The sequence below is a fragment of the Martes martes genome (genome assembly GCF_963455335.1).
Source record: "Martes martes genome assembly, chromosome: 3".
Lineage (NCBI taxonomy): Eukaryota > Metazoa > Chordata > Mammalia > Carnivora > Mustelidae > Martes > Martes martes.
This window is the reverse complement of record NC_137890.1, coordinates 92,755,085-92,773,627: the sequence shown is the minus strand read 5'-3', so window position 1 is coordinate 92,773,627 and position 18,543 is coordinate 92,755,085. Positions and strand designations below refer to the sequence as shown.

The following is an 18,543-nucleotide window of genomic DNA, read 5'->3' as shown; positions in this document are numbered from 1 at the left end:
TATTTGCATAAATATCTTTTTTTTTTGGAGCTTCCTAGCAGCCAGTGCAAAGAGGGAATTAAGACCAGTTAAATCAGCCAGAATCAGTGAGATCATAACAAGCCTGACTCTGAAACCAGGACATAGTTCCTCCCATGGAGGAAGGAATTAGTAACTTCCTCTGGGAGACCATTCCCAGAGACCTAGTATCCACAAGTGCAGATGGGGTATCAATACCATATCAGGAGGAGACTGCTTAAAAATGCCTAGATACTGCCAGGGCAGGACACGAGAGAGGCCATGGGACCTGGATGCGCTTTTTGTGTCGTGTCCCTTGGTCCCCACTCTGAATTTCTCTACAGCAGCATTCACGTGATGGCAGTTGGAGGGGTGGGTAGCCCACAGACGGAAGAGCAGAGGCTTCGAAACTGGCTACATCACAGTCAGCCAAGTGGTTCCGAACCACTTAAGCCCCACGAGCCTCAGTTTTTTTCTCCTGTAATGGCAGGTGAAGTCTACCCCCACCAGGGTGTGAAGGTTAGATGGGATACCCGCGTAAGCATGTAGCCGATGGCTTTTCACACGTGGTGGTTCCCTCCCACTTCCTCCTTGTTTCCTATACCAGCCTGAGTGTCTCTCTTCTCCATGCAGAAGATGAAATTGAAGAGAAATTGACTTGAAGAATAACCCTCCCAGCCACCCCCCACCCTGCCCTGCACACGCACACACACATAGATACACATAATTCTTGGGGACTGAGAGTCCGTAAAGATGAGCCCCACACCAGACCAGCAGCTCGATTGCTGGGTAGGGTAGATACACACACTGTTCCCATCCAGAAGCCACCACAGGGAAGCTTGCTTCTCCCCAGCCCCGTGCACTCTGCATTTAGGACACCACCCCCTCTCTCCTGTCATGAGAGTTGCTCTCAAATGCTGGAGGTTTCTTTTGCTTTGGGGATCCCCTCCCCCGCAACGATTCTCATGTAAGAGGCCAGAATTTCACAGTGAACCTGTTGGAGCTAACATAACACCGTGAAGCAGGGCTGCTCTAATCCCTCCTGGAACTTGAGCATAATTCTTCAACCTGCATCACGTCTTTGGGTGAACGAGTCCAAGAGGGAGAGGGGGCCACTGGGGCTGTGAGTTGTAGAATGGATCAGATTAGGTGAAAGGAGAGGGAGGACAGCACATGCGGGGCCGGGAGGGGGCTGGGCAGAGGTGGAGACACAGACACAAGAGGTGTGCCTGGTGATGAGCGAACAGGGCTGCCAAGAGCAGGGAGGGAACACCTCCAATAAAGACATCAGGGGCAGGAAGCTTTAGCTACAGCCTTCTGCCTGTGCTCAGGACCGTCCCTACAGGCGTAGGGGCGCACCTCTGTCTGGCCCCGGAAAAAGAAGGCCCCTACGAGAAGAGAGCCAGCCCCTCGGCCCAGCTGGGTCTTTCTCTCTGCTCCCCGGGAAGATGGATGGTGGCAGGCACGCAGGCGAGCCGGAGCCCCCAGTCGATTATTAACAATTTGTTGCTAAGTAAACCAATAAGAAAAAAATGAAAGGCATTGTCAGGAAGCATTTTTATCATTTGAAAGGCTTTAAAAATGGAAAGTGAGGCTAATATGATAAGATTTCCCTGGAAGTTCAAAGCGCTGTAGATTTTACTTGCTCCAACGCTGACATTTGTATGCACAACAGCCGGGGCCTGTTTCTCAGGGCGCGTGGGCCTGGCAGCTTGCTGTCTTTCTGGGTCGGGCTCTCCCCAACAACCCCACAGCTTGCAAAGATCGACAGCAGCACTGTCCAGTAGAAGGATGACGCCAGCCACAAAGTCCCGCCACACGTGTAACTTGACGTTAACCTGGGAGCACGTTTTAAAAACGGTAAAAGGAAACAGGTGAAATTCATTTTAAAAATAGATTGTATTTCACCCAATATATCTGAAAGATGATCATTTTGACATGTAATCAATATAAAACAATTATTGGGGTATTTTACATCCTTTTTTTTTTAATCGTCCATCTTAGAAACAGCCCATCCCAGTTGGGACCATCCACATCTCAAGGGCTCAAAGCCACAAGTGGTGAATGGCTACTGCATTGGAGGGGGTGGCGGGTGGAGGGCGGTGAAAGCAGGAAGATGTGCCAAGAAGAGAGGCGGTGGGGCTGGAGAGAGAGCGGGCGGCCAAGACCAGAGCGTCCCACCCTCCCATCCCCCTAGGGGGAAGCAAGCCCAGCCTGATCCGCACACAGATAGTGCAGGACCTTGAACGAAGAGGGAGATGAAAGGGGAAGGATGGGACATTGATGGGGCAAAGGGAGGCTCCCTGGTGGCCTTTAGAGAGATGCCCTAGAGGGAGAGGAAGCACAGGAGGTTCAGTATGCTTTTTCAGTCCACTGCGTGAGTGACTAATACCACCTTTTTTCACTCCCCTAGATAAATAAGCAATCTCAAAACCTAAGGACTAAAAGTTCAGAGACCCCACACATATCCACACATCCTAAGCTCAGAGGTAGTAATAGCCCTGCTCCAGTGAGTACGGCAGCCCTCAGTTAAATAATCAAAGCAAGTGACTAATCCAAAGGGTCTACCTAGGGCAGCTTGCAATGTTCCCTGTGACAGAAAGGGAAATTTGGCCCCTTGTCCCACATCACGGAGAAACTAATGGAGGTGGCACACATGTGATGAGCCTGAAGCAGAAGCTGGAAGGTGTAGGTGTAGGGGCTGGGGAAAGGAGGATTAGTCTGCCATTCCTGGGCCAGGGCAGTGCTACCCCAGATGCGTCTACGGACCCCACCTCCAGGAAGAGCTGCTTGACCTTGCACTTCCCAGCTTCCCCCCTATGGCCCCACCTGCCCCGGGAAGCAGGGCTCCCAAGGCCATGCCTCGAGATCAGTCATGTAGTCTTTGGCTGACCTGCTGTACCTTCCTGGGCCATCGTGTGCCAGGGGCAGCCTCACACCGTGCCCAGAGCCCAGCATCAGGGCACTGCCCTTGCTTGCTGGGGCCCTGCCCAGACCACATACGATCTGGGTCTCGGTGAAAAGTGCCGGAACCAGCCTCTCAGAGGCTACTCTCAGAAGCAGAGATGGGGATGCCTTTATGTTTCCATTATGATTAAAAAAAAAAAAAATTCAGGAATTCCTGGGACAATAGGGGCAAGGTTGGGAGAAGCTTCACTTGCACCAACTGGGGGCATGTCTGCCTCGCTGCAGTTCGTTAGTGCCTACTGTTTGCAGCCCAGGAGCATCACCATCTTGACCAGAGCCTGGAGCCCAGCCTGGGGTGAGCGGGATGCCCTTGCCCATCACAGATGGCTACTTTGACCACTGACTAATTGGGAAATGCAGCTGAGACGAGTAGCACACAGTAGATCTGCAGTTAGGGGCAGCTAAAGAGAGCTGATGAGGAGGTGGGGCCCGGCACCCAGGCGGTGGTCTTGTCAGGCAGTGGGCATTGTGTCTGCACAGAGGAGGTGGGGTCTTCAGGGGCGGGAGGCCGGGCTCACCGCCATCCTTCCCGGCAGCACATCAACAATGAGCACATCCACGGCGAGAAGAAGGAGTTTGTGTGCCGCTGGCAGGCCTGCACGCGGGAGCAGAAGCCCTTCAAGGCGCAGTACATGCTCGTCGTGCACATGCGCAGACACACGGGCGAGAAGCCCCACAAGTGCACGGTGAGTGGAGCTTCCAGTGCTCTGCCCCCCGCGGTGTCTCGACGTTTCAGGCACGGTCCTTCCTCTCCACCCCCGCGGTCTCCACAGAGGACAGCCGAGCGCCCGGGGCTGATGTGGGCTGTGCTGGGCATGGCTGGCTACGGCACCATCTGGGCCCCACAACGTGTTGTCCTGTGTGCTCCTGCCCTGCGAGTTCTGCCCGTGGGGAGTTCTTGAGGCTGGTCACCTTTCTCTTCCAGACCTCTGATGGACTCCAGGCATGGGTGCATCTTGGTAACTGCAGTGGGGAGGTGCCGGTGGCTCTCTGTAGTTGTGACTGTGTGGCCATGAACTCCGCGGCGGGACTATACCCCTGCAGTTCAGCCCGGCACAGAGAAAACTTTACTGGCAAGTTGCTGGAGCAACATCCCTTTGGTTGAATATTTAAATTATTTTTCTTTTTTTTTTCTTTTCATTTTTTTGAAGATTTTAGTTATTTGAGAAAAAGAGAGGACAAACGCTGGGTTGCGGGGGGAAGGGGCGGGGAGGCAGAGGGAGAAGGAGAAGCAGACTCCCAGAGGAGCAGGGAGCGGGAGCAGAACTCGATCCCAGGACCCTGGGATCATACCTGAGTGAAGGCAGACGCTTAACCAACGGAGCCACCCAGTCACCCTGAATTTTTTTTTTTTAAGTGGACACAAAAATAAAAACTTCTAGACAGTTCCCTTGTGGTTTCAACATAATCGGTGACTATGATTAGTGAGACCTTTTTTTAGCACACGTGACTGGTCCCTCTTTAAAAGGACCACTAGTCCAGTGATGCCCTGACCTGCTTGCAGCTAAAGCCTCTGGGAATTCTCCATGAATTATCTTATAATTCTGAGATAGACATTTTGCTCTCATTTTAATATCTCTGAATTCAGGCTGCCTTAAAATTGGTAGTGACGGGGATTCAACAAAATAGGCTACCTTTGTTGGCAAGTATTTTTTTTTAATTGAGATAAAACTCACATGCCATAAATTCACCCTTTAATAAATGTACAAGTCAGTGATTTTCCATATGTTAACTAAGTTGTGCAACCATCACCACTAGCTAATTTCAGAACATTGTCATCACCCCTGAAAGAAAACCCAGACCTATTTGCAGTCACTCCCTGTCCTCTTCTCCCTACTCCCTAACAACCACTAATCTGCTTCCCCATCTCTATGAATTGCCCTGTTCCAGACAGATCGTTAAAACGGAATCACACGATGGGCAGCATTTGTGTCTGGCTTTGTTCACTCAGAGAGTTTTCAAGGTTCTTCTGTATCGTAGCACGTATACATCGTTTCTGTTTGTGGCTAAACAACAGTTCATTATACACAAAAATCCTAGTATTTTTACCCATTTACCCAGTTGATGGATATTTGCATTGTTTTTACTTGTTGGCTATTATAAAAAATGCTGCTGTGAACATTAGTACACAAGTTTTCGATCCTCTTGTGTATGTACCTAGAGTAGAGTTGCTGGGGCATATGGTAACTCTGTGTTCAAGTTTTGGAGGACCAGCCAGACTGCTTCCCAAAAAGGCTGCACCATTTTATATTCCCACTAGCACTATCTGAGGGTTCTGATTTCTCCACATCCTTCCTAACACTTGCTTTTGATGACACTCATCTTAGGGGATGTGAAGTGGCATTTCATTATGATTTTGATTAGTGATTCCCTAATGACTGTGATGTTGAGCATCTTTTCATATGCCTATCGATCATTTGTATACTATCTTTGGAGAAATGTCTACTCAAATATCTCACCCATTTTTAAATTGAGTTATTTGTTTCTATTGTTGGGTTGTAGCAGTTCTAAACCCTTGTCAAATATATGACTTTCCTGTATTTTCTCCCATTTCTGTGGATTTCCTTTTCATTTTCTTGATGGTTTCCTTTGAAGCACCAAAGTTTTTAATTTTGATGAAATCCAGTTTTTTAATTCTTTGTGCTTTTGGTGTCATATCTAAGAAACCATTGCCTAATCCAAGGTCACAAAAATATATCCCTATGTTTTCTTATGTAAGTTTTAGTTTATAAATATATAGTCTTATTTACATAAATATATATTCATATATAAATATATATTATAAATATATAAATAAATATAAATATAAATATACAGTTTTATAGGGTAACTCTACCATTTAGGTCTTGAATCCATTTTGAGTCCATTTGGGTATATGGTGTGAGGTAGGGGTCCAGCTTCATTCTTTTTGCATGTGGTTGTCCAGGTGTCCTGATCCCATTTGTTGAAGAGACTGTTCTTTTCCCCATTGAATGTCCTTAATGCCCTTCTCGAAAATCACTGGACCCTTATATATGAGTTTATTTCTAAACTCTCACTTCTGGTCTGTTGATCTCTATGTCTGTCCTTATAGCACCACCCACAGTCTTGATTACTGTAGTTTTGTAGTAAATTTTGAATTTGGGAAGTGTCAGTCATCCAGATTTGTCCTCCTTTTGCAAGATTATTTTTGCTCTTCTGGGTCCTTTGCAAGTTATTTTTGTAACATTCTGAGTGCTAGCAAACCTTAGCCCCGTGGTACAAACTGTGTATTGTAGAAACAGATCCCGATGTACCAAATATACCCAATCACTCGTCAGGAATAAAGGGAAAGATGTGAAGATACATAATAACCCAGTTCCTACTAGGGTTTATGTGTCATTCTAAGGGCAGTTTTCATAGGAACATTAGATGCTATTGCACTATCTTGGGAATAGGTTCAGAACCTCCTACAATAATCCATCCGTCCTTCCTTCCTCCCTCTCTGCCACTCTCTTGCTCCCTCCCTCCTTCTTTCCTTCCTTTCCAAAAATGCTTCTTGAGTGCCAAAAAATTTTTTTTCATCAGATATTAACTACTAGGAACTAAAATGAACAAGATCTAGAAGATACCTGTTCTCTTGGAGCTGGTATCCCAATGGGAAGGCCAGATAACAAAATGACAAAAATTATAAATTGCGGTAGGTAATATAAAGAGAAAAAGGGTAGTCTTATGATTAAGAAGATCAGAGAAATTCTTCTAGAGGAAATACCATAAGAGATTCAGAGGGAGTGAACCAGGCCAGGACCCCGGTAGCCAGGGGTGGTGTGTGCAAAGGCCCCACACTGAGAAGAACTTAGTGGGGTCAAGGAACTGAAAGGGGTCCAGCATGGCCAGAACAAAGGTGAGGGTGGCCAACTCACTCAAGGATTTGGAGCACAGTGGATTTTATTTTATCTTAGTAGGCTCCAAATCCAGTGTGAGCCCAACATGGGGCTTGAACTCAAGATCCTCAGATTAAGACCTGAGCTGAGATCAAGAGTCAGACACTTAACTGACTGAGCCATCCAGGGGCCCCTGGATTTTATTTTCAGTGTCTTTTAACACAACCATTCTAATTGGGGAGTGGCATTGGAAACAGTTAAAAATAGTATTTTCAAAGAGTTTTTAATGATACAGGAAGATTCTCAGCATGTGCCGTTGACTTTAACAAACAGATAATGTATCAAAATACGTGATACGTTCCCACTTGGGATTTGAACATTCAGGATGAACTGCCAAGTCCCCAGAGAGAGACTTACCTGATGTCGGCAGTGGCTATCCCTGGCAGCAAATGGTTTTCATTTCTCTTTTTGCACTTTTCTGTCCTTCCCAAATGTTCTAGAGTAGTCTTGTGTCATTTTTTTCATCAGAAAGCAGGGTGGATATTGTTAAAATCCTGGGTGCACCAGTGGGGTGTGGGGGGACGGATCCGGGGAGGAGGCAGCAGACCAGCCCCTGAGGTCGGGATCCCCGCGTTGGGTCTCGGGCACCCTCACTGACCGAACCCACCTCTTCCCAGTTCGAGGGCTGCTCAAAGGCCTACTCTCGCCTGGAGAACCTGAAGACACACCTGCGTTCCCACACTGGGGAGAAACCGTACGTGTGCGAGCACGAGGGTTGCAACAAGGCCTTCTCCAACGCCTCCGACCGCGCCAAGCACCAGAACCGCACCCACTCCAACGAGGTACCCCACCAGGGTGTGCACAGCATGTGCATGTGGGGCCCCTCAGATGCATGTGTAAATACACCACCCCGTGGCTTCTAGTAGGCTGTCAAGTAGCTAGGTGCCTGATGCCCCTAGCCCCCTCCCCAGCCTACTATCTGAGTTCAGGAAGGATCGGCAGGGCCCTGCCCCTCCACCCTGGGCAGCTGGCAATGACGTGCTACAGCTGCTGCTGCTGTCTGACCTATCGTAGCTGTCAGCCCCTCACTGATAAGCCACAGAGCAGCCTTTGTCTCCCTCCCAGGTATCCAGGCTCCCTGGCAGGACTGACAGAGCCCAGGGTGAGAAGTCCACTGTACTGGCCTCCTAGTCCAAGCCAAGCCACTCAAATGCTTTTGCTTGGGTAGACTCAGGAAGGAACATTTCTAAAAACTGAGATACATTTTGGATCCCAAAAGGATTTCCTCCAATGCTTGTAAGAAATCAGAGGCATTCCCTAAGGAATCTAAGCCCCCCAGGATCTCTACAGACAAGAGCTAGCCTTGGAAAGGGGTGTGTTTATGTATGTGTGTGGATGTGGATGTACGTGTGTATGTATTATGTGGGTCTGTGTGGATGCATATTTGTAAGACATGTGTGTGTGTTTGTGCACTTGTGCACATGTACATGTGTATGTGCGTGTATATGTGTGGTGTGTATGCATGGACATGTGTGTATGTGTGAGTGTGTGTGGAGGGGTACTAGGGAGTGTGTCTACATGTAGATGTGGGGTATGTATGTGTGTGTGTGTGTGTACACTCAGGACTGAGGTTCAGAAACCCTGGGTTTTCATCCCATTCCAGAGTGACTTTGAACCAGTTTCTTTGCCTCTATGAACCTGTTTTTCTTCATCAGAGAGATCGGGGTGTTAACCCTATCTCCCATAATACACTCCTACTGATATAGAAAATTCCATGGGGAAATGGACATTGGGGAGGGTATGTGCTATGATGAGTGCTGTGAAGTGTGTAAACCTGGCGATTCACAGACCTGTACCCCTGGGGATAAAAATACATTATATGTTTATTAAAATTTAAAAAAAAAGAAAGAAAAGAAAATTCCAGTGCCCTGATCCCCAGGGAGGTGGCATTGCAATCACACCAAACTCCATGTCCCCGACCCCCTCCCTGGTCTCTGAATCTGTGTCCCCAGCTTGTGATGAGGGTTTCCTCAGCTATGCACTTACCTACATGCAAAGATGGCAGATCAGACTCATGGGGCTGAGCTCCTGCAGGCCTGGGGCTGGCATGGCTCCATCCAGCACCTTCTGACTATACCAGCCAAAGGACGTGGCATGGCTTCAGGAGAATGGGGAGTGCTCCCACTCAGAGTCTCATAACACATGCCTGCTTCTCTTCCCAGAAACCCTATATCTGCAAGATCCCAGGCTGTACCAAGCGATACACAGACCCCAGCTCTCTCCGAAAGCACGTGAAAACGGTACATGGCCCAGACGCTCACGTCACCAAGAAGCAGCGCAACGATGTGCACCTCCGTGCCCCCCTACTCAAGGAGAACGGGGACAATGAGGCCAGTGCTGAGCCCGGTGGCCGGGGCTCTGAGGAGAGTGCCGAGGCCAGCAGCACCAGCCAGGCCGTGGAGGACTGCCTACACGTCAAAGCCATCAAGACCGAGAGCTCCGGGGTAAGCAGAGCAGGGCAGTGCAGGCCCCAGTGCATGCTTCCCACCCCCAGGAGATCAAGCCCAGCAGCACGAGGGCCCAGAGCCCCAGCTGCAGCTGTGGGCTCTGTCTTGGGATCCCTTCCTCTAAGCGCATGACAACATCCTCCTCTCTCCAGCTCAACTTTCCTCCCTTCACGACCTTGGGTCTCTTATAGAACCTGTCTTGTGCTGGGTCCTGTAGTTCTAGGCAGGGCCTTGGGCCACGGGGATGCCTGGCCCCACGTGGTCAGTCTGTGGGTGGTTCCTGGGGTTTGCCTTTCCAACCAGCACCCGAGCGCTACAGTTGGTCCCCTTCCCTCTGTCCTGTCTCTGTGTCCTTGCCCCTGTGGCCTCCACTCCTTTTGTTCTAACCATCTGTTCTTTGTTTCCACCTCTTTCTCTCGACTGTACCTCCCCTAAGGATAGACGGTACTGAGGTGAGCGGGGAAGCCCGGCCGGGGTGTGGGCGGGCTGGCGTGCTGAGGGCGGGCTGGGGTATTGGTCCCAGCCTGCTGCCTGAGTGCAGGCTGATCAAGCAGTCCAGGCCCCTCGGGAGCCTGGTAAGATGGGTTTGGGTCAGTGGTCGTCAGGCACGGCAGGTAGAACCCCCAGGACAGATAAAGGCTGGAGGCAGGAGTCAGGCTGGCAGATACAGGAGCGAACCATGGGGACAGAACCTCCCCCGAGGGACAGGGCTGAGTGGAGGCACAAGTTCAGGGCACAGAGGAGGGAAGGACCAGCCAATGGAGGGTCTTGAGTGTCAACGTGAGAAATGCAGGTCTTGCCACGGGCAGAAGGGAGCACTGTCACCGAAAATTCTAGAAAATTCTGGAACTTGGGAGCATCTGGCCTGGGAATGAGCCCACAGGTGCTACATCTGGGCTTAGAGCCCAGGTCCCAGTGGAGGCAGCCCGGGTTGTGTGGAGTCCTGCGTTGTACACATGAGCCTCCCTCCGCATCGACCAGAGTGGGGGCTGGTTCAGAGTGGCCCGTCAGTCAAGGGCTTGTGTCCAGCAGGTCCACACTCCCTGGTCTTCCTGGCCCTTTCCAATAATCTGCCTCTGGCCTGTTGAGAAGGCACCAGGTCAACAGGCCCCCACAGCTCCTTGTTCCATCACATGGCACATCCCTGTTGTTGGGAACGCTGAGCACCCTCTTGGATGTCAACTTCATGCAGCCGTGGCTGCCTCTGTGGGGCACAGACCCCAAGTGTCCCCACACACTGAAAGCTCAGCATGCAGAGCTCTGGCCCAGATGCTGGCCCAGACAACCACGGAGCGGGAGGCAGGAAAATGTGGGGCTGTCCATTCTCAGGTGCCTTCCGCCTACCGGAGGCTTTCCATCCAGCCACTGACCCTGTCCCAGAGACAGCTCAGGTACCTCTTCTAGTTGGGGGAGCTGAGGTTCGGAGAAGTGAGGTGGCTGGGCCACCTGCTGCAGACAGACAGTGACGCTCAGAAGCTCTCTGCATGGCAGCCTCCTTCCCAGGTGTGCAAGGGCACAGCGTGTGTGCGCACAGGGGCAAGGGCCAGGGGGATTCTCGCACCCACTGAGTCTGTGTCTTCTCACACCCCCCAACCCCGCAGCTGTGTCAGTCCAGCCCCGGGGCCCAGTCGTCCTGCAGCAGTGAGCCCTCTCCCCTGGGCAGTGCCCCCAACAATGACAGCGGCGTGGAGATGCCGGGGACAGGGCCCGGGAGCCTGGGAGACCTGACGGCTCTGGATGACACGCCCCCAGGGGCCGATGCCTCAGCCCTGGCCGCTCCCTCTGCTGGTGGCTTGCAGCTGCGCAAACATATGACGGCCATGCACCGGTTCGAGCAGCTCAAGAAGGAGAAGCTCAAGTCGCTCAAGGATTCCTGCTCCTGGGCTGGGCCGGCTCCACACACCCGGAACACCAAGCTGCCTCCCCTCCCAGGAAGTGGTGAGAGGGGGCCCCGGGTGTGTGGGCAGGGGCGGGACAGAGCCTGGGCCAAGCACCCGATAGGTTCACCTCCATCGAGCGCCATGTCCATCTCACCGGATGCTCACAATAGAATAGATCTCACCAGCCCATTACACAGATGAGAAAAAGTGAGGCTTGGAGAGGGGAGAGTGCCCCACTCAGTTCAAGGGCAGGCCTGAGTGGCTCCAAAGCCCGTACTCTTCCAGCTCTACTGTGCTTCTGCTCTGGGCACTGTGGCCAAGGCCCTAGGGAGGAGAGCACTATAATCCCAGTTCCTGTGGTTAGAAGGCCATGCTGTGAGAAGCGCGCTGGACCGGGGAAGGAGCCAGGGAGTGAGGACAGAGCTCGGGCTGGGCCTGAGCAGAGGAGAGAGACAGCACGTCAGCTGGGGAAGAACAGGGACTTCTGCATAAAGTCAGTCTCAGGAGGTGCTGGCCAGGCTTCAAGAACCAAGGTGCCCTCAGAAGCATTTCCTGAGTGCCAACTCTGTGCCAGACAGTTAGCTGGACCCACAGGCAGTGTGGTGGACACTGAGACACACCACCCAGGTGTCCCTTGAAGGGAGGCTTTGTTGCCCCAGCTGTTGCAGGAACTGCTGGCAAATGGCCTTCAACTCCCAGCCTCATACAGAAATCGCCTGGGCTGTAGACAGCTGCCTCACCCAAGGTCACTCTTTTCTGGGGTGGCCCCCATCCAGGGACTGATCAGGGCAGGAGTGTAAGGCCATTCAAGGCCCAGAGCTCCCTGTGACGTCAGCTGCCGTGGGGCCTGCAGACCCGCGCGAGCGAGCACACACACACACACTCACACACCCTTGGCACTCTGAGGCCTTTGCTCCCTTCCATGGGTGTGCGTCGGGGAACTGCCTATAAGCAGCCTCCTTGGTCAACTCTGCCCCTGGGAAGCCAGCCTGCCACAGCCACGCCCGGATGGTGAAGGTGCAGGGGCGTGGCCAGGGCCCTCCCAGGCTCCTCCTCCCCGGCTCTCAATAACCTCTTCCTACCGAGAGGCATGTGTTACCCACAGCTGGGGAAACTAAGGATCAGACAGAATGAGAATTCAGGGCCGGCCAGGCCGTTGCAGCTAAGATTGGAATCAGGCCTCCTGACTCCCACTGGGCCATCATTTGTTCACTTACTGGGCTCCCCATCCCTCCTTTCATCTAGAAGTCGTCGGTTGAGGGCCAGCTGTGTGCCACGCCCATATAGGGCTCCAGCGGCCGCAGGCTGAGCTGGGTCAAAGTCGGCAGAGCACCCGCGCCCTGGCCCCAGCCGCTGACGGCTCTCCTTTCCCGCAGGCTCCATCCTGGAAAACCTCAGCGGCGGCGGGCCAGCCGGGCTGCTGCCCAACCCGCGTTTGTCGGAGCTGTCCGCGAGCGAGGTGACCATGCTGAGCCACCTGCAGGAGCGCCGCGACAGCTCCACCAGCACAGTCAGCTCCGCCTACACCGTGAGCCGCCGCTCCTCCGGCATCTCTCCCTACTTCTCCAGCCGCCGCTCCAGCGAGGCGTCGCCCCTGGGCGCCGGCCGCCCCCACAACGCCAGCTCAGCCGACTCCTACGACCCGATCTCCACCGACGCGTCGCGGCGCTCGAGCGAGGCCAGCCAGTGCAGCGGCGGCGGGGGCGGCGGGGGCGCGGGGCCGCTCAGCCTCACTCCCGCGCAGCAGTACAGCCTGCGGGCCAAGTACGCCGCGGCCACCGGCGGGCCGCCCCCGACCCCGCTGCCTGGCCTGGAGCGCGCGAGCCTGCGGACCAGGCTGGCGCCGCCCGCCCCCTGCCCGCGCCCGCTGGGGCCGCGGCGGGGCAGCGATGGGCCGGCCCACGGCCACGCGGGGCCCGCGCCCGCCTTCCCCCACGAGGCGCCGGGCGGCGGGGCGCGGCGGGCCAGCGACCCAGTGAGACGGCCCGACACCCTGGCCGCACCACGGGTGCAGCGCTTCCACAGCGCCCACGATGTGAACCCGGCCCCGCTGCCGCCCTGCGCCGACCGGCGAGGCCTCCGCCTGTCCGGCCCCGCGAGCGCCGATGGTGGCCTGGTTCGCAGCGCCTACTCGCCCCGGCCGCCCAGCATCAGTGAGCACGTGGCTATGGAGGCCTTGGTGGCGGGCGCGGACAGCGCAGGGCCCGACATGGGCCTCATGCTGCCCGAGGACGACCTTGTGCTGCCCGACGACGTGGTGCAGTACATCAAGGCGCACGCCGGTGGGGCCCTGGACGACAGCCCCCCGCAGGCCTATCCCCCGGAAAGCACCTGCTTCTCCGAGAACCCCAAACTGCCCAGCCCAGGGCTGCATGGCCCGCGCAGGATGGTGGCCGCCGACTCCAACGTGGGCCCCTCCGCCCCGGGGCTGGGAGGCTGCCAGCTGGGCTACGGGGCCCCCTCCAGCCTGAACAAAAACAGCATGCCTGTGCAGTGGAATGAGGTGAGCTCCGGCACCGTGGACACGCTGGCCAGCCAGGGGAAGCCTTCGCCCTTCCCACAGGGCAACCTGGCTGTGGTGCAGCAGAAGCCACTGGTCTTCGGCCAGTACACAGGCTATGGTCCTCAAGGTCTGCCCCTGAGCCCGGGGGCCCTGGACAGTGCGCAGACACACTTCCAGCCCTGCGGGGGCGGCCCCTCTGTGCCTAGGATAAATTATATGCGGCAGCCAGGGACAGGTGGTCAGTGTCCCAATATGACCACCACCGGGAACCCCCACACCAACTATGGCCAAGCCCACCCCCAGCTGAGCCCCAGTACCATGGGTGGGGCCCTGAACCCATACCCCCCATCCTGCAGCAACATGGTGGCCAAGCCAGTCCACCTGGGGCTCCCCCAGCAAATGGAAGTTGCTCCCGAAGCCGCCATGATGGGCGGCAACCGCAGGGAACTTGGAATCACCAATTCCAACCTGGCCGGGATGCCACCCCTTCACTCATCCCAGAGCTACCCACAGCAGAGCCATCACCTGGCGACTCCCATGAGCCAGGAGGGCTACCGCCAGGGCTCCCACCTTCTGCCTTCCCAGCAACCCAGCCTCATGGAGCCCCAGCAGGGTGCTGTCGGGGTGGCCGGATCCGGCTTTGGCCTAGTGCAACCCCGGCCACCCGCTGAGCCCAGCCCTGCTGGCTGCCACCGTGGGGTGCGAGCTGGGCTGCAGCTGGCCTATGCCAGGGCCACCAGCCACGCCATGGCCACTGTGTCAGCCAGCCAGGAGATGGCCGATGTGCCCAAAGGAGCGATGGGCAACGTGGTGTCCCGGCCTCCTCAGCCAGCCCCACAGGACGTGGCCGGGGCCCAGGATCACAGCATGCTCTATTACTATGGCCAGATCCACATGTACGAACAGAACGGAGGCCTGGAGAACCATGTGGGCTGCCAGGTTGTGCGGCCCCAGCCACCGCAGCCACAGGCTTGCCCAGACAGCATCCAGCCCCAGCCCTTGCCCTCGCCAGGGGTCAACCAGGTGTCCAGCACAGTGGACTCCCAGCTCCTGGAGGCTCCCCAGATTGATTTCGATGCCATCATGGATGATGGCGATCACTCAAGCCTGCTCTCAGGCGCCCTGAGTCCCAGCCTCCTCCACAACCTCTCCCAGAACTCCTCCTGCCTCACCACCCCCCGGAACTCCCTGACTCTGCCCTCCATCCCCACGGGCATCAGCAACATGGCTGTTGGGGACATGAGCTCCATGCTCACCAGCCTGGCCGAGGAGAGCAAATTCCTGAACATGATGACCTAAGGTCCCAGCCCTGGGCGCTCAGCAGACTCTGAGGAGCCATCATTTCCCAGAGCGTGGGGCTCTTGTCGATTTTACCTTTTTCCAAAAAAAGTATTAAATAGGTCTGAGGGAGTATTGCCAATGGCCGGTTCAGACCACAGTTGCTTTAAGGGCAGGTTTGTGTGTATCCTGTCTGGTTTTCTTTGGGGTGGTTTTTCGGAACACTGCGAAAAGTCTCAATGGGAAAGGCAAGGTAGAAATGAAAAACTCGTTGGCACAGTGCTTCCCAGCCTTTGGTGTTTATGGGACCAAATTGTTCTGGCGTCTTTTCCTCTGTCATTTGGCTAATGAGGGATTCCGTTGGCTGAGGACTTTCCAAGTACATGAGTAAAGAGGGTAAAGGGAACCACATTTGGGTTTGAATCTGAAAGCCATACTGGATATTCTGATCCAGGAAGATAAGCTTCTCATTCCCATACGGGCGAGGCAGAAGAATTCTATGAAGCTTACTTCTTGAGGCCTCTAACATCCCCCGTGCTGCAGAGGAAGAAAAAAAGATTTTTACCTGGGAAATTTGGAAGTACATCCTGATTCCAGGTTTGGTAGAGCGGGCGCGTCTGCCCCACCCCCCAAAGCCAAGTTTGCGACTGGCAGACTGTCCCAAGTGCATACAAATGAATGAAGTATGGAAGGATTGCCAGAGAAGAGAAAGAAAAATTGTAGTCCTTGGGGCAAGCCCAGGAGCTGCCCCGGCTTCTCCAGACCATGTTTGCGGTGTTCATGCATGTCGAATGTAGCCCTTCCTGGAAAGAACACTTACTTCTAAATACCTCGGGGCTGCTGGAGCTGCTTTGGGTTAGGGATGGACCCAGGGGAGCCAAAGCCTGGCACGGGGCCTCGAGAAAGAGGGAGAACGCCAGGGGCCCAGCCTCAGGCCACCCTGAAGCTCCCTCATAAGAAGAGGAAGTCGTATGTTTACCCAATCCTGTTTCTCCAGTGCACTGTCCACCCACCTTACCACAGAAAAGCCCAGGACTTGACAGCAGCCTCTGCCCAGGCTCCCGAGCTGTGTTGTCCGCTCACCTGCAGCCCAGTGGCCTGTGCCGAGGCATAGTGTGAGGTCCCCAGATCTTCTAGATTCCTTCCCTCCATCCTCCTGTTCATTTTGCAAAGTACGATGACCTGCATGGTGTTTTTGGTGGGGGTGGGAAGGTGATAGGGTTGATTCTTGGGACTCTGAGGGACCATCACTGAATTTTCCTGTTCAGTGCAACCCAGCCCCACCCGGAAATGGCATTTGGAGCTGGCATCAGAAGACATCGTTCCTGAACGTACTGGAGGGTGACTTGATGCCTCGTCCACACCACACACATACACACACCGCACACCTTCCCCATGTTGAATTTGTGGCGACCTTGCCAAAACCAGCCGCACCACTATGAGCCTGATCCTGTGACCCTGGCCTCTACCGGGGCAGGGCCAAAACCTTACTTGGGCTGTCCGCATCCCAGTACATCGGATATTTTGTTAGGGTTCATAGGCCAAGCCAATGCCAGATAACATCCCTGGGACGCCTCCAAGGGTCTAGGCTCAGTGGCGGTGTTCACTCGCTCCCTGAGCTAAGATTTTGCTAGCTCTTCCCAGCCTGTGTATAGACTGTACAGAAGGCATCATCCCTGAAAATACTGTAGGTGAATCAGCCAGCCAAATTTATATCTCCAAAATATTTAGCTTTTTCTACATGCTATGAATTGAGATGACACGCTCAACTTGTAAATAAGTCTTTTTGTACATTAAAAAAGTAATTTTTTCATAATTTATTTTGTCTATCTGCTTCTTCCTTGACAGGAGTTAATGAGAACCTGAGCAGTAAATTTGGTGCATCTGAACAGAAACTAGGCTGTATTTTTTCACAACAGTGTCAAAATTGACTGTCGCGCCTTCGCCGAGAAATGTTTAATGCTGAAGACATTTAGTGGCTGTTTATTTGTTGTCTCTGGGGATGAGGGGTGGGCAGGGTTTGACGATTTACTAACCGGCTGTTCTTTCAGCAAGCTGATCTGAAGATCTAAGTTGCTTTGCCGAAACCTTGTGTACCAGATCCGGGTATATTCCCAAGCACTCGTCCCAAAGCAATCCTCAGGTCGGGATTCCCTCTTTGATGGGTAATCTGATGAGCGCTCTTGAGTCAGGGTGGGGGTCAGGGGAGAAGATAGACCTCTGTGCTCTGGTGCTGGCAAAAGGAGAAAGGACAGGCAGGTAGATATGCCTGAGCCCTAGGACGTGGCCCTGGCAAGTACACGGGGCCAGGGGAGGCGGGGGCCCAGATCTAGCAAGCCAGCAGTCAACCATTAGCAGCGATCAGGCCACTCCAGGGAACCTCAGGGAGCCAGTGAGCAGGGCGCAAGGACTGGGATGGTTCCTGGGACAGAAGAAGAGCAGGGAGGGCCTAAGACTGGGTTAGAGGGGGTAGAAGTCCCCTTCTGTAGGGCCGGAAACGCTGGGCCCCTGAACTCCCTCCTCTCCATAAGAAAAAGCTCACCACCCGGCTCCGAGAATGCGGAGCCAAAGCCATGTAGAGGGCATTCGGTTTGGCGGCATGTGACAAAGTGGACTGAGGAGAGGAGGAAACCCCCAAGAAAAATAGAATTTAGTAGTTTGCCTTTCTGCTGGGCACCCAAAGTCTTCCCTGTATGACTGGCCGTAGTTTCCTGCTAGAAAGACTATAGCCCGAGTCACACTCCGGGGCCTCACTCCTCTGTGAGGAAGGCTCACTTAGCTGAGGGCACCCTCAGGAGGAGGTACGGAGCATGCCTGCCTGCGCCCTATGTCTGCCTCCTTCCGAGCTTATTTGCAGGCCTTCGTTTCTCCTCTGCCTCACCACATGGTAAGTCTCTGGAAACAGCTCTGAGGGCAGAGGGAGGCCACAAATTGTTCAGCGCTGAGACTTGATGAGTCACAGTATTAAGAAGCCCACCATGGCTCCATGCCTCCATCAGCTAACCATGGCCAAGGTCAGGCTGCATACCAATATCCAGGAAGCTTCAACATGCTGAACCTCTATGAAACTTCTGAATCTGGGCCAACTGAGGGTTGGCTGATCTAGGTTGGGCTGGGCTGGGCAACTGGGGGGTGGGGGGGCTAATCCAATCAGCTTGGCTGGGGCACAACCCCACGTGACTCTCCTCTTCCTCGTAGGGCCAGGAGGCTGGCCTGGCCATTACCTTCTTGTGGGGACAGCAGAAGCACAAGAGAATAAGCAGAAAAATGAGGATTCTCTTTAGGCCTCCTCTCTGAACCGTGGAACTGGTCAAAGCAAGTCACTTGGCAAAACCTATCAGCAGTTACGTGGGCAAGTGCTTCCCTTCCATAGAAAGGAGAAGGAGACAGTAAATATCTCTCAACAATATATAATCCACCACAGTCTGCCCTCAAAGACTGTGATGCATGTCCCTTTCACATGTAGAATATACTCACCCCAGGCCCCCCAAAGTCTATACACTTGATCGTCAGGCTCAAAGTCAAGGATCTTGCAATCGACACCTGTCGTGGATGGGGCTCTTCTAGAC

At 54.0% G+C, this 18,543-nt stretch overlaps 1 protein-coding gene across 1 annotated transcript in view; it reads left to right on the top strand.

Moving 5' to 3' along the window:
- The window catches only part of GLI2 (GLI family zinc finger 2), a 243,339-nt gene extending 226,553 nt beyond the window's left edge, over positions 1-16,786 (top strand). The window contains exons 10-14 of the mRNA XM_080799469.1: positions 3,501-3,650; positions 7,484-7,648; positions 9,029-9,310; positions 10,915-11,251; positions 12,570-16,786. Of these exons, the coding sequence (XP_080655595.1) occupies positions 3,501-3,650; positions 7,484-7,648; positions 9,029-9,310; positions 10,915-11,251; positions 12,570-14,995 (3,360 nt within the window). The 3' untranslated portion in view covers positions 14,996-16,786. The remainder of the gene's footprint in view (positions 1-3,500; positions 3,651-7,483; positions 7,649-9,028; positions 9,311-10,914; positions 11,252-12,569) is intronic.
- Positions 16,787-18,543: the final 1,757 nt, after the last annotated feature.